Below are 16,693 nucleotides of genomic sequence, written 5' to 3' on the forward strand. Positions count from 1 at the left end.
CAGTAGAGCGTAGTAAGGAGACCATACATTTAGCTGTGGCTGGGGGACTATAAGGTTGGAACTTTGGCTGCAGCTGGTACGGTCCGGCACACATTGCTTGATGTAAGCTGGCATGTGACCACCTCCTGATCTCATATCGCAGTAAAGGTGACGTTTGTTGGGGGATCTATGGAGTAATAAGTCATTCCCCTGATGTTATCTGTGTCAGTGATACTACTAGAATATGCACCAAAGTCAGTAGCAATGAGTCATAGTTGAACTACTCAGAGTTTGGAAAAGACAGAAAACAAAGTTGGAAATCGGGAGCCCCTCATCAGAGCACATAAAATAACCTAGTCAAACACAACCCATCTACAGTATGTGACATGTTTAATAGAAAATAAGTACATATTAAGCTTCAAATCCATGGACTGCACACATTCTGTCATTGGGGACACAAATCTTGTATGCTGTAATACATGTCATCTCCTCAGCTTACTTCCTGCTTTCAGTCCTGCGGGAACAAACACATCTCTTTATTTTCAGGTAAAATAGATTATTTTTCAACGGCTGCCGCACTGCGAGGGGCAGAGTGAACTGGTGAGCCCATTTACAGATGCTGTGGCTGGGGTAAGTGAGTGCAGACTAATGCAGGGACTTTAATTTAATACAAGACTCCTAGTGCCGCCATTCTCTGCTTCTTTACATTGGGGTCACAGCCCCCTGGAAGGCACCGGAGCAAGTATCTACCCATTATGGATTGAGTGCCAGATACATTTTTTAAAGGGGGTAACTAGCAATTGCATATAACATTCATTTCATACAGATAAGTGATGCACCCATAGTGATATACTGTATGTCTGCAGTAATCTACCAGAAGAAAGTTGTGGATGTTATGGAGAATACACATTGCTATTTATACACCCCTTTGTGAACAGTGATATTGATTATCCCAGTATACAACATAGGAGAGATATAGAATTTTTTCTATATAGCTCCAATACAGTTTATTGTAGCATCCGAAAGCCTTTAGAGACATTTGATTCACGAGAGAGAGAGAGAGAAAGAGAGAGAGACTGCACTTGTAACTGGTACTATATGTGCACCAGCGTTCATGGTACCCAACCACAGAACAAGCTTGCAACGTAACTAGACTGCACCTATAAATTATGTGTTGAGCACTTAAGAGTGTGTGTGTGTGTGTGGCTGCATTTCTACCATTGAATATTGGTCCAGTATCTAGCAGTGACATGCAGTGAGGTCAATGACTGGGGAGGCACACATGGAGATGGGTTTGAGTGCTGGAAGCCTGTCTCACCCCTTACTCACTGTAACTCTCCTCTCACTACACTAAGCTTCAGTGTCCATTGATTCTTCTACCTGCATCACTGTGTCTTCTCTTGCTGCTGCTGACTGAGCTATGATCTCTAAACACTGCAGTGCACTACCTGGTCACATGACACATCCAAGGTGTCCATCAGTGCTCAAGGCACGCCCCCCCATACTCAGAGGCATGCCTCTTTTAGCTCTCTTTCTGTGCAGCTTACTGCCCGTGGTATGGCCCCACCCAGAAGCCAGGCTGAACTGTGCCTGCCTCATCTCTCGGCTCCCTGCAGTCCCAGGTAAGTTGTCAAAGCTGGTGAGTGTTAACTATAAAAATGATTAATAATAAACAAAGAAGATGTTTATAAGTTATAAATATCTTCTTAGTATTATTCTATTCATTTTTCTATCAATCTCAGGAGTATGACAGGGAAGGCTATGCCTCCCCTGTCTGCACATCCTAGGTATCTAGTTAGGTGCAGTTATAGGAGATGTTTTGTGTATTCGTGTACTTTGTGTATTTGTGTACAACAGAGTATATTTGTTCCTACGAAATCAGGAGATTGTGTTTAGCCTGTTTGGAGTACAGTGATAGGTGTGGTGTCCCCGATAGTGTCACCTGTGGGGAACGGAGTTGTAGTGCATAACCTTAGAAGATTTCATTGGTACAGAAAATGTATTTATTGTGTGGTTTCTACCAGCATTATTTTCATATCTTGTCTTTTCTAGCATTTATGTAGATGTAATAGGGTGAGAGTTTAGAAAATGTGAGAGTTTTCTTACACTATTTAAACTGAGCCAATGTAACAGAGTCTGAGTCTGAGAACAAAGCAACAGAGCAAACTCGCATGTTGCTCAGACTCAAAAAACTGTCACAATTTAAACTCTCATCCAGATGTTTTCCCATTTTGAAGATAAAACTCGATTAATGTGAGAGGTTACTGCTAAACTCTCACTTTTTCTAACCTCTCGCCCTATTACATTTGGCCCTATATTTCCATATCATTATCGATGTTCTTATTTATTTAGTCATTATCAATATTTCTGTATCAATTTTTATCGATATTCTTAATATGTCTCAGTCATTATTGATATTCTCCTACCTCAATTTCTACAGTTGTTTTCTATGACTACATTGCTTTATAATTCTATAGTCTTATAATATTCGCTGCTGATATTCATTGTGTTATGAAAGCTGAGGTTGTGGCACCCTTTCCTAATTTTTTGTGGTTATTAAATGCACTGCGGTGGTTTTAGCAGTAAATCCCGTGTTGGTTGAGTGTTAAGGCTGTGAGCTGTTGGGGCAGAGGTTTCCTGATTCGATCTCTGGTGGACGGAAGACCCACTCCCTACCCCATGGCCTATCCAGCTTCAGTCAAGAGAAAGAAAGGTGAAAGAAGCACCTGTTACATGAACACCACCCCTACACGATGCTAAAGCATAGACGTGTATGAAAGGGCAGGGCCGAAACTAGGCTTCTTGTCACCCGGGGCAAGGCCATAATTTGATGCTCCCTCCCCCCAATGGATTAGAGGTTAGGAACCTGTTGCTAGGTATATTAGTTGGTTTGTTGGTATGGATTGGTCAGAAGAATTGGCCTATGAGTATGGTTTGGGGCGTATACCTTTGACGGGGCTATTTAGGGTGAGATTTAAATATGGCACAGCCCCTTTTCGGTTTGGATGTCCCCCCCCCCCGCCCAAAGCTTTTAAAACTATTTGTTCGTTTGTCTTACTAACCTTTAAGAAACGTCAAACGGAGTCAGAAGGCGGGAAGGCGCTACTAGCCAGCGGCCACAGGGGGCATAAGTGGTCGTTGTTGGGCACTTACCCTTTTGAAAGACGGCGGGTGTGTCCTACCCCTGCGGGAGGACAGCGGGCGTTTCCTTACGGAGCGTCCATACTGTGCCATATTTGGTAGCGTCCTTCTTTGCCACCCTTATTGAATTTAAATTAATTACAATTAATAAATAAATAACTTTAAGCTTTAAACCAATACAGTGGTGTCGCTGTCGTTATTTATAGTGCTAAGCTACTGCAGCTTAATGGTTTGAATACAGGTGTTAATTGCAATAAATGAATGGACGCCTTAATGTCCGTAGGTGACAGCAGCCCCCCCCCCAGAACTGACAGATGTAACACACCAGATTGGGGGGGGGGTGCAATGAGAACTATTAAAAAATTAAAATGACATTTCCCATCAAGCCAGCTCCCTTCTCTTACCTGCCGGGGCCGCGCACTGGGAGAGGTTGGGGTGGCGCGGGACGGGGCTGCCACATGCCGGGGAATTGTCAGCGCTGCCATCTTTCTAATGTGGCGCCGGTTGTGAACCAATCGGTGTTCGCGGACTGGCAGCCACTGCTGATTGGCTGCCGGTCCGCGAGCCAATCTGAGCACCACATTAGACTAACATCGGTATTGTGTCTTTCAAGTCAGGACCTGCAGGTCCTGGCATACAGCTCCACACCCACAAGAGCAGCAACCTGGCTCCAATTCCCCTCCCCCCTTGGCGCGCCCTCAAGTCCGGCACCTGGGGTGCGTTCCCCCTTAGCCCCCACCCCTAGTCGCGACCCTGGAAAGGGGTGATATAGCAGTGCAGAGTATATCAGGAGATGAGAGATGTGTCAGTGAGGACAGGACTACATGTGCCAGCGGCAGTGACATTATGTGAGAGGGGAATGGAAGCAGCAGTAAGTCACAGAGTTATATAGTGAAATGAGCGATGTCCCCCAGCAGCACAGAGCCTATCAGGAGATAAGAGATGTGTTAGTGAGGACAGGGCTGCATGTGACAGAGCCAGTGACATGATGTGAGGTGGGTAATGGAGGCAACAGGAAGTCACAGAGAAAGTTATATAGTGGAATGAGTGGGGTCTCCAGCAGCACAGAGTATATCAGGAGATGAATGATGTGTCAGTGATAATGTGTCAGGGCTGCATGTGAGAGGAAAGGTGGCATAATACTATCAAAGCTATTATTAATATGATAAAGTATCACTACAGTAATTGAAATCTGGAGGGACATTGAACATGGAAGTGTCCCACGCAAAAAGCTCATTTTTCTGTTGCCTTATCCACAGAAATTAGCGGTCATACAGTAATGTGTAACATGTAAGCTTTATGTTAATTATTTTCATAGAGCTGACCAATTGGAGCCATAGCTGTCACCATCCCAGGACACTGCAGATATTCCCTATACACAGGTGATAAGGGGCCATCCAAGCTTCCCGCAGTGAGTGTATAGACAGAACTAAGTCAGCGCACACATAACGTGTCAGAGCCAACATCAGACAGAATCAGTGTCTTTGATCACAGACCTCCACAGGAAGCTTAGATCTCAGACAAATTAGATAAAAATGAATTTATAGCAGATATGTGTCCTGGGGCGCAGAAAGCTGAACGCTGTCTTAGGAGTGGCATGGTAAGTTTCAGAACGTATAAACTGCATCATTTCCTTTCTCTCCGTCCTTCTGATAAATTCTAATTGAAGTAAGGAGATGAAACTGTACTCGGACCTTATCCCAACTAATTACCAGACATAACACAAACACCACGTGTGTGTGGGCAAATTGAGTTACCGCCCATCGGAAGAGTGAACGCGCGTTGTTTCTTTCCAAGCCAGAGCAATCGCTGCAGCACAACCGGATCTAGGCCCCCGCACGAGAGGGACGAACTGGAGGACTGAGACGATGAAAGAGTTCCAGCAATGCAGCCGCTCCTTCAGCAGTTTTACACGTAGATTTTTTACCTTCCAATTACTGAATGTATGAGATGTAGCGGTGTCCTCCTGAATTAGTCTGAGCAGTAATCTAATAAACAGAATCTTCTTTGTTCCATCCACCCATTGACATCTATGCAGATGGCTATATACCGCCGATCCAGGCCGAACAACCACCCACAATGCTTTCCATAGGACTCAGCCTTCAGGTTGTGCAATGGCACCACATATGACATTGGAAGTCATTATTCAACCTAAATTTCCAGCATACCCAATCTAAGTACAGGTTGAATCTCCCATATCCAAAATGCTTGGGACTAGGGGTATTTTGGATATCGGAATATTCCATATTTTGGAATATTTGCATACCATATTGAAATGTTTTAGAAATAGGGCCAAATCTAAACACAGAATGCATTTATGTATCATATACATCTTATACACACAGCCTGCAGGTCATTTTATACAATATTTTCAATAATTTTGTGGCTCAACCAAAGTTTGTGTACATACACAAAATTAATTTATGTGTCATATACACCTTATACACACAGCCTATACGTCATTTTATACTTTATTTGTAATAATTTTGTGCATTAAACAAAGTTTGTGTACATTGAACCATCAAATATCAAAGTTTTCACTATCTCAGTCATGTTAAAAATATTCCGTATTTCTGAATATTTGGATATGGGAGACTCAACCTGTATAACCAAAAAGGACCAGAGATTGATCGCGGATAGCAATCATTGTGTCCCTTATGTATGGAGCTAAGAAAACGGCTCTGTATGCTGATCTAGCCACTCCAGACTCTGTATTGTATACTGATCACCAGGACATTGGATATACAGATCTGTGTGTGCTAATCTTTTACATACTGTACATCTTCTTTTGTTCTGATTGTAGAGTTTTCGCATACTGTATATCACCTGTTAGGGGGGTAGATTGACAGACAGTGATTTATATGATCCTGTATACTCACCAAGGAAGATTATGCGCCATTATTAAAGCCAGCAGCGCACTTTCTTCCAAAAGGACTGGGGTGAATTATCTTTGACATATTGACATGCTTCCTGTCATGTTTTTATATTGTACTTGTTTTCAATCCATTCAATTATAATATAAAATCAACTAAGTTACTACACTGTGGGGTATATTTACTAACATGAGAGTTTTTAGAAGTGGAGATGTTGCCCATAGCAACCAATCAGATTCTACTTAACATTTAACTAGCACCTTCTAGAATATAAATGCTAGAATCTGATTGGTTGCTATGGGTAACATCTCCACTTCTAAAAACTCTCACTTTACTAAATTTATCCATATGAGTCTCTTTGGTGCTGGGCTATAGTCCACATTTTGTGAACTCCAATTATGGTGGATGAGAACTCCTGAGAGACCCCTATATCACTAGCTGCACTGGTCAAGATAAGCTTTATTATTCTGCTTTCCCATACGCATAATATTTACTAAGATTTGGGATTTTAACTACTACACTATAAGTTCCTCCCTGTTTTGTTGTGTTGTGTTCTTCATCAATTATTGATTGTATTATCGATTGTATTCTGTATTAAAGCATTGAGGGCTTTTGAGTGAAATATGTATATATATATGTGTGTGTGTGTGTGTGTTTTATTAGTATTTTTTACATTTGATTTGTCTTGTATTTATTAAATGCGAATGCTATTGATTTAATGTTGGGATGCAATAGACCTACTTAATAAATATTAAAACTAAATTTAAATGCTATCAATTTAAGGTTGTGTCTGCCTGGAAAGAAGCAGGCCTATTTATTAAACGTGAGTGCTATTGATTTAATGTTGTTATTGGTTGGGGGGAGGAAGGCCTAGAGCATTCAATGGTTGCTCAGCTATTCACCAGCTGAAAAAGACTCAGTTTTCCAAAAAAGGCTCCAACATTCCAGGATGTAGATAAGAAGCAGCTGAACTTAAAACACCAGCGGCAGCTAGTCAAAGCTGCAAGAATAGGCATGAGCACCGTAATAGGACGGCAGTGCACCCTGGGCCGACCCCGCACCCTATACCCGTGACGTCATGATGTCACACATAAGGGTCTGGGGCTGCCGACTCTGCGAAGTAGGGCATCCTGAGAATACTCCGGGGCAGCTCTGCAGTAGTGCTACTGGCTGTAGGGTTCCGTTCTCCCTGCAAGCTACATACAGGTGCCATGGGGCAGTGTCGGTACAGGTCACACGCTCCTAGTTACAGCCCTGGTAAAGAGTGGCACTGTCTGACAGAGATATCCATTGTGATGAGATTGTGATGAGAGCGTGCCGATTTTGGAGGACTGTTGGGAGGCATCTCCTAAATCATGCCACTCTGCTCATGAAGATGTAGCCATGGGCATCTAAATGTAGATGGCATCATCAGTCTGACCTGGGCCAAAGACAGAACATACCCCAATATCTACTAACAGGAGTAATATGGATGATTATAGAGAACACAACATTGAGAACCTGCATTGGGAAATGTGTCTTTGTTGTCACATGTGCTTTGTAACTGACTGTCCTTGATCTAATGTCTCATGAATGAGGTTTGCTTATGAAACTGACAGCGCCTGCTGGGCAAACTCATGCACCCCAAGTTACGTCCTCATGTAGCAAGTAAATGTTATTTCCTGTGTTGAGAATTAATATGATATATTTAACAGGCTCAGAGAGAGTATTTGTAGGAGCATTGCGTGGCTTGGGCCCGACTGAAGAGCATTCTTTGCTGGTGCACACATGGAGAGCGATGGGGTGAGAGCGGGCTAGGTCTAGGCACACCTCCGCCATAGCTTGGTCATTCAGCTTCTGGCGGTGGCTTGTGTTTATGGTTGCTGGCCAAGTACTGGGATACTATGCTAACAGACCAAACACTAGAAACGTAGCTACTGGCCTACATATCCAGTATAACTCGTACATAGCTCCCGAATTCTGAAAAGGAAAAATCGGGATAAAATAATTCCTGCAACTGAGCTGCCAATAAACACCCCCGATCTGAACATCAAAGTCCCCGTTAGCTCAAAAGTAGATCCCCCCATCTTGATATTCTCTGCCGCTTCAAATTTTCCTCCCAAAACAGGACAATTCGGAGGTAATCTTGTATTTAAATTGGTTTTTAATTGGTTGTTAATCTAATACAGTGGTTCTCAAACTCTATCCTCAGGACCCACACAGGTCACATTTTCCATGTCACCCAGCAGGTGCACAGGTGTAGTCATTACTCACTGACACATTTTAGAAGATCCACAGGTGGAGCTAATTATTTCACTTGTGATTTTGTGAGGAGACCTGGAAAACATGCACTGTTTGAGGTCCTAAGGACCAAGTTTGAGAACCTGTGATCTGTAATGAAATAGCTTATGCTACTGTATGTGTCTATATTCACAGTATACTTAATTATCTGGAACCACTCCATATAGGACATTACAGATACAGATAAAAGGATTAATTTTTGACAAATAATAGCAATTAGCTTATTGCTCATAAAACGGTCAGATACGCATGAAATGTATCAAATACCAGAACTGAACTTTGGGCCCGATTCAGCATCATTTGCAAATGTGAGAGCGCACACACACCAAATGAGGAAAATTGTATATGCAATCGCTAAATTGTATACGCAAGGTAGCTGAAGGCTGCCGTAGAATGTTACTAATGATGAACACAGGACCAGAAGGACCGATGTTCCAACTACTAACAAAATAAATACATGCAGGTGCATTCAATTTCAATCCCTGAAGTAATTCCACTTAACACACTGCAATGCACATTTGCAGCACAAAGGATTCTTATGTCAAGGTGTACAGTACAGTATGTGAATGTTTTTGTCTCCAGGACACAGTATGGTCATTACACAGTAAGGATGCTTTGACCACAACAAAGTTTTATTATAATTGGTAAATATATGTACACATTACACTAGGGATGAGCGGGTTCGGTTCCCTGAGAACCGAACCCACCCGAACTTCGGGGATCCGGGGCGATCCGAGCCCAAGCTCGGATCTCCCTGTCTGCCCCGGATCCCTCTCCCGAGGCAAAACCTCGAGATCTGCTGTCGGATCTCGAGGTTTTGCCTCGAGCGGCCATTTAAAAAAAAATGCCTTTGCCTTTAATGGGCAAAGTGCTGATTGGCTGACAGAGCCGTCTGTCACGGCTCTCAGCCAATCAGCATTATGGTGCTCATTTGCATGTAGCACGGACTCGTGAGATCCGTGCTACATGCATCTGTGTGATTGACAGTGACACAGAGCACAGATGGGTCAGTGAGACCCGTCTGTGCTGCTGTGTATTTCAATGACACAGATGCACGCACGGACCAGGAGATCCGTGCTACTTGCATCTGTGTCATTGACACAGAGCACTAACGGGTCCATGAGACCCGTCTGTGCTGCTGTGGTAAATAAAAAAAAAAAAACCTGTGTAAAAAGAGAAAAAAATGGCGTGCCCCCCCCCCAAAAAAAGAGCAACCAGCCCCGGGCATTAGTGACCCAGTGCTGGGTGTGCTTAAATACAGGGGACAAACGACATAGGGGTCCCCTGTACTTAAACACAACCAGCACCGGGCTAGTCAGAACCAGAGCTGGTTGCCAAAATACGGGGGACAAACGACGTAGGGGTCCCCCGTATTCTGCGCAACCAGCTCTGGGCTCTGATCCGGTCCTGGTTCTGGAAATACAGGGGAAAAAAATGAGTAGGGTTCCCCTGTATGTTCCAGAACCAGCACTGGACTTTTTCTAGCGGGGGGCTGATGCCACAGCCAGGGGAGCCCTTTCACCGGGCCCCCCAGCCGCAGCATCAGCCCTGACCGCTAGTCAGCCCAGGCCGGGGATCCCTGGAGAGCTGGGGACCCCCCCAATAAAGGGGTCACCCTCTCCAGGGCACCCCAGGCCCAGGCTGATAGCCCGGGGCTATCCCCGCCACCCCTGGTGGCGGTGGGTGGCGGGTTGATTGTGTGGTGTGGTGTAAATAAAGAATATCAAACATTATCTTTACAAGTAGAACTGCAAGTCCCAGCAAGCCTGCCCCGCATGCTGGTACTTGGAGAACCACAAGTACCAGCATGCAGGGCATTAAGGGCCCACTAGTACCTGTAGTTCACCTGTAAAAAAATGTTTAAAAAAAACACAGGACACACACACCGTGACAGTATAAGTTTATTAAACATACATACACACACACACATGTACACATACTCACCTATGTAACCCTGTAGCATCGGTCCACTTGTCCGGTAAAGTATCCATAGGGGACCTGTGAAAAAAAACATACTCACCATCTCCTATGCGAGGTTCTGTCCTCTTCGTTCCAAAGTAGGCATCCCCGGACTTGGCAAAAAAAAAAACGAAAACGCGATCCACGAACTTAGTACCGTTCTATAGAACGGTACTTCCCGAATGAGAGCTTAGCGGCGGGGTATCACCATGGAAACCCCGCTGCTAAGCGTTCATTGGCTGAGAGAGGCCATCTCCCGTCTCTCTCAGCCAATGAACGGCTCCCTCCATTGTAGTCAATGCTGGGAGCCGCAAGGTTATTAAAGTTTACCCTGCGGTTCCCACCATTGACTACAATGGAGGGAGCCGTTCATTGGCTGAGAGACGGGAGATGACCTCTCTCAGCCAATGAACGCTTAGCAGCGGGGTTTCCATGGTGATACCCCGCCGCTAAGCTCTCATTCGGGAAGTACCGTTCTATAGAACGGTACTAAGTTCGTGGATCGCGTTTTCGTTTTTTTTTTTTGCCAAGTCCGGGGATGCCTACTTTGGAACGAAGAGGACAGAACCTCGCATAGGAGATGGTGAGTATGTTTTTTTTCACAGGTCCCCTATGGATACTTTACCGGACAAGTGGACCGATGCTACAGGGTTACATAGGTGAGTATGTGTACATGTGTGTGTGTTTATGTATGTTTAATAAACTTATACTGTCACGGTGTGTGTGTCCTGTGTTTTTTTAAACATTTTTTTTACAGGTGAACTACAGGTACTAGTGGGCCCTTAATGCCCTGCATGCTGGTACTTGTGGTTCTCCAAGTACCAGCATGCGGGGCAGGCTAGCTGGGACTTGCAGTTCTACTTGTAAAGACAATGTTTGATATTCTTTATTTACACCACACCACACAATCAACCCGCCACCCACCGCCACCAGGGGTGGCGGGGATAGCCCCGGGCTATCAGCCTGGGCCTGGGGTGCCCTGGAGAGGGTGACCCCTTTATTGGGGGGGTCCCCAGCTCTCCAGGGATCCCCGGCCTGGGCTGACTAGCGGTCAGGGTTGATGCGGCTGGGGGGCCCGGTGAAAGGGCTCCCCTGGCTGTGGCATCAGCCCCCCGCTAGAAAAAGTCCAGTGCTGGTTCTGGAACATACAGGGGAACCCTACTCATTTTTTGTCCCCTATATTTCCAGAACCAGGACCGGATCAGAGCCCAGAGCTGGTTGCACAGAATACAGGGGACCCCTACGTCGTTTGTCCCCCGTATTTTGGCAACCAGCGCTGGTTCTGACTAGCCCGGTGCTGGTTGTGCTTAAGTACAGGGGACCCCTACGTCGTTTGTCCCCTGTATTTAAGCACACCCAGCACTGGGTTACTAATGCCCGGGGCTGGTTGCTCTTTTTTGGGGGGGTGCACGCCATTTTTTTCTTTTTTTACACAGGTTTTTTTTATTTTTTTTACCACAGCAGCACAGACGGGTCTCACGGACCTGTCATTGCTCTGTGCCAATCACACAGATGCATGTAGCACGGATCTCCCGGGTTCGTGCTACATGCAAATGGGCACCATAACGCTGATTGGCTTCCTGTCTGCCACTGCAGTGCCACTCCTAGATGGGCCACGTGTTTGTGCCGCCCCCTTGTGTCGCTTAGCATAGTCATCCAGCTTCCTCGGTACAACCTTTTGGCCTAAAAACAATATTGTGAGGTGTGAGGTGTTCAGAATAGAGTGGAAATGAGTGGAAATTAATGTTATTGGGGTTATTAATAGCGTAGGAACAAAAAAAGGCCCATTTATGTGATTTTAGCGTTTTTTTTTTATTTTTTAAGAAAAAATCCAGATCCAAAACACAAAACCCAGAACCCAAAACACGGAAGGGTGGTTTTGGCAAAACCAATCCAGATCCAAAACACGAAGAAAGATCCAGATCCAAAACCAAAACACAAAACACGAAAAGTGTCCGGTGCACACCCCTACATTACACTTAAGGTGCATACACACGGTACGATATTGTGAACGATACAAACGATAACAATATCGTTATCGTTCATACCGTTCAATATCGTTCCATGTGTATGTATGACATCATTAAGGATGTGGTGTCCTGTGGATCGTTAACGATGTCTGCCGTCGTCCGAACATGCAGGCCAACCTGACGATGTCATCAGGCCCTGCATGTTCGGGGACTGTGGCCAGTGACATCACTGAATGATATCGTTGACGATATCGTTCAGTGTGTATGCTCAATGTCGGGAACGACATTGAGCCCGGCAGGCGAGGGGACAACACTGAACGATATCGCTCACAGAGCATATCATTCCATGTTTACCCGGTTTTACAGTGAACTAACCCTTATGTTACATAATTTTTTAATATTTTAAATATAGTATGTATTAAGTTTGTTTCACATGGTCCTACATTTTAGCACATTAAACTCAAATATACACATAGTTTTGTCAAAAGCAATCTCTATAATTCTTTCAGTGTTTTATGATGTATATATTTTCAGTATCATGTCCAAATAATAATTTGCTAAAATAAAGCATTGAAACATTTATATACATTGGGCTTTGAAATCATTGTCATTCCTAAACACCAGTTTTGATTCATCAAATCAAATAACAAAAATCAACAGAAGAAACAAAGGCCCTCATTCAGAGCCGTACGCTCTGAGCAGAGCGCACGCTCTGAATGAGGGCCGCCCTCCATAATTATGGAGCGTCCTCCTGGACGCTCGTATAGCTGTGGGTCACCACCCACAGCCTATATGAGCGTGCAGTTTGATGGCCGCGATGGTCTTGACCATCGCCACTGCGAGCCGGAGCCTGTGGTTCAGATTTTCAACTGCATTGCCCGGAGTGATTTTGGCTCTATCAGAGCCAAAATCACTCCCACTGACATCACTAGTGATGTCAGTGGGCCGGCTTCTGACGGTAGGCGTTCCCTTGGGAACGCCCCCGGCAGGGAGGCACGCCCCCGGCATGCCCACCAAAGGGGGCGTGCTATCAATCAACATCGACAGCACGCCCCCTTTGATCAGACACAACGAGCGAAGGAAAGTCCTTCGCGCGTCGCGTCTGGCGCATGCGCACGACGGAGCTCTCTCCGTCGTGCGCATGCTCAGTGCAGACCATCGACCCACTTGTGAGCGGACAGCCGCTCGCGAGTGGGTCTGAATCAGGCCCAAAATCTGCAAGAAAATAAACTTGCTACAAAGCGAAATAAAACAATGCGTCAGAACTAGATGTCTGAATTCAATTATAAGCTTTGTAAAATATATTACAGGACATTGAATAAAAAACAATCATTTTTGAATGGCCCGCTTCTTGGAAGGATTACTCACAAACGTGGCAGAGGCCAATCGCCAGCTAGATCTGCAAGTAGGCTGCCCAGGGCTGGGGGATGCTACACCTGAGATACTGGTAGTGGCTTCAGTGGGATTTGTGGAGGAAACGTGGAAAATTATTTCCCTCAAACATTGGGCCAGAAGAGGGGAGATCTCCCGCAGGCTGTTCTGCACGATGAGGTTTTGCTGTTCTCGGTTGGCGATCCTACGCAGCATTAGGTCGTAAATGATGCCGCAATTTCGGTGAAGATTCTCCCATTCCTCAGGCTTTCCTCGTGCATGAGACGCAGAATCTCGTCATTGCGGAGGATGGGTGACCCAGATGGTTCTTGTTGAATGAATGAATGAATACTTTATTGTCATTAACAATACAAGTGATGTAAATGAAAAAAAACATGCAGCACTATACCTGGCAAGCAGCAGTTACATTACACATCAATCAGGGTTATTAGGACCATTTAGCATAGGTGGGGGCTGTGGGGCAGCTGGTGGATATTCTTCATCCAAAATCTCCTCAGGAACAGCGACCTCAACATCTGAAATGGAATAAAAAATGCTTGTTGACATTTGCTTTGATATGATAGACAAAGTAAATATAGTAAAAAATACAATGCAAAGCCCTGAAACCTACCACCTCCTCCTCTTCTATACACCCCAATGCCAGTTCTTCTAATGGGGTATACTCCAATGTTTGATGGAATGTCCCACTGAATCTAAAGTCTGCCCATCTGTCATATAAAGGGAAATTTTCTGTTAAGTGTCAGTTCACTAAACAACTAATTGTCCTTATACACTCATTACATAGTACATAAATGTGGCAATACCCTTCTAAAAGGGAAATGACTAGGGAAATGTGATTGCATTGTATACACATATGATTTCGTATTGAATGAAAAATTGTTGATCATTTCAGGAGTATGGCGTCCATCTTGAATTCGGCCATCTTGGAGGCTACAATAATGTGTAACCTGTTAAGGAATCCATGTGACATATAAAACCGTTGCGCCATTTTAAAACAAAAATAATGGTGGCATTTGTTTGCAAATTGCATTATTCATCCCCTACGTGTAACGTGAAGTGTATTGGATATGTTAGAAGTGCAGAACATCATGCAGCAGCGCTAATACTTGGTAAGAACTGATATATTCACATTTGTGAATACAGGATGTCAAATTATATATATAGCACATTATTCTGACATGTATTCTAGATATTACTTACCGTCTGCGGACTTCAGAGCATGTTCTGATGATTGGGGCCACACTGTTTGCAGCTGCAGTTATCTGTCACACCTGCCCCCATATTTCTCGGTCCATGGTGGGTTCCTTCTATGGCATTGGTGAGAAGGATGTTCAGTTCTTTTCAATGTTTTTGTCTCTTTTTTTTTTTTCTCTTTACCTCTTCCACATCCTCCCTCCTCTTCAGCTGGTTGGGCAATGGGCTGGTTTGGCCATGCCACTGCAGGCTCTTGCTGTGCTAAGTCCTGGCTTGTGTTCTTATTATTGGGCTCGAGCTCTTGCACGAATCTCTGCAGTGATGCCTCAATTGGACCCATGACACAAGACAGCACTGTTTCTTATGTAACCACAAAATCATCTCTCCCATCTGCGTCAGTACGCGCAGTCCTTTTATAGCGAGCGCTGTGTTTTTTTTTGGCGTACACAGCAAATAGGAGCGCAGTCGCGTGACACATTCAGCACTATATAAAGGGGTTACTGCAACAGCTCCAGCTTTCTGCGCGCAGCCATTTATGAAAATGCACTGTGTGTTTAGTTTGCAGCTGTACGCTATTGATTCAACAAAATGTACGTATATGTGACCCAGCCCTTTTTATTCCATGCACTGGGCTCTATTTACTACAATCCGCATATTGAATGCAGATTGTAGTGTGATATTAACGACAGGCAATATCACAGGGATTTACTACAAATCCCTTGCAGGGACAGAGCTTGCGAGAAAGCTCTGTCCCTGCAAATCCCATCTGCACACTAGTCACGGTATTTTCTGAAAAAGTACCGTGACAAAGTGCCCACGCATGCGCCGACCGGCCGCCGCTGCTACCCCCCCTGGTGCTAAGCCCTGCCCCCTGGTGCGCTAAGCCCCGCCCCCACGGACTCCCCCCGTGACCTCCCCCCTACCTTAATTACACTTACCTGCATGATCCGGGCCTCTGGTGATGTCCTCCTGGCCTCCAGTCAGGTGATCTCCTATACTGCACTGGGACCCGATCACCTGATGACCGGGCCGCAGTGCAGCATGGGAGACCAGCTGACCGGAGGGAGGACATCACCCGGAGCCCCGATCACTGGTCCCTGGAGTCAGGTAAGTAATTTTTTTTTAAAATATTTTTATTTTTATTTTACAGTAATCAGCTTGCGGTCTGTTTAGACCACACAGCTGATTACTGGGACCGACTCCCAGCTCTGCTCCACCCGTTAGAGCAGAGCAGGTGTCCGGTAACCGGGGGAGACCCTGGATAATGCCACCTCCAGGTTATTATCACAGGGCTTTCCCCGGTATTTTTTTCACAATTTATTTTTAGTAACTACCAGACAGATTACATTTCCCATTACAGTTATGGGAAATGCGATCTGCTTACTAAAAATAAGTGATACTTAGGGGTTGGAGTAGAATTTTACTCATTCTACTCCAATTGCCCTGTAATAACTATAGGTAATACTAAAATAATGTGAAAAGGGTGTGAAAACCCTGGGCAGCACAGATGGTGTAATGGTAGCATTACTGCCTCACAGCACTGAGGTCGTTGGTTCGATACCCTCTACGGCCCTAACTGTGTGGAGTTTGTATATTCTCCCTGTGCTTGCGTGGGTTTCCCCCGGGTACTCCGGTTTCCTCCCACACTCCAAAAATATACTGGTAGGTTAATTGGCTCCTAACAAAATTACCCCTAGTGTGTATGTGTGTGTGCATGTGGTAGGGAATATAGATTGTAAGCTCCACTGGGGCAGGGACTGATGTGAATGGCCGAATATTCTCTGTAAAAGCGCTGCGGAATATGTGTGCGCTATATAAATAACTGGTGGTGGTAAAACACCCTTTTTCAGTTTATTTTAGTCAAAATAATGTTAATAAATAGAGCCCATTGTCATTGATGTGACA

General features: G+C 44.8%; 1 protein-coding gene across 1 annotated transcript in view; it reads right to left on the minus strand.

The window, feature by feature from the left end:
* Positions 1-413: 413 nt before the first annotated feature.
* The window catches only part of PKHD1 (PKHD1 ciliary IPT domain containing fibrocystin/polyductin), a 663,908-nt gene continuing 647,628 nt past the window's right edge, over positions 414-16,693 (minus strand). Inside the window, 1 exon segment of the mRNA XM_088467197.1 lies at positions 414-493. Coding sequence (XP_088323323.1) covers positions 462-493 — 32 coding nt within the window. The 3' untranslated portion in view covers positions 414-461.

This window comes from Taudactylus pleione, unplaced genomic scaffold (genome assembly GCF_031769625.1).
Source record: "Taudactylus pleione unplaced genomic scaffold, aTauple2 ptg000070l, whole genome shotgun sequence".
Taxonomy (NCBI): domain Eukaryota; kingdom Metazoa; phylum Chordata; class Amphibia; order Anura; family Myobatrachidae; genus Taudactylus; species Taudactylus pleione.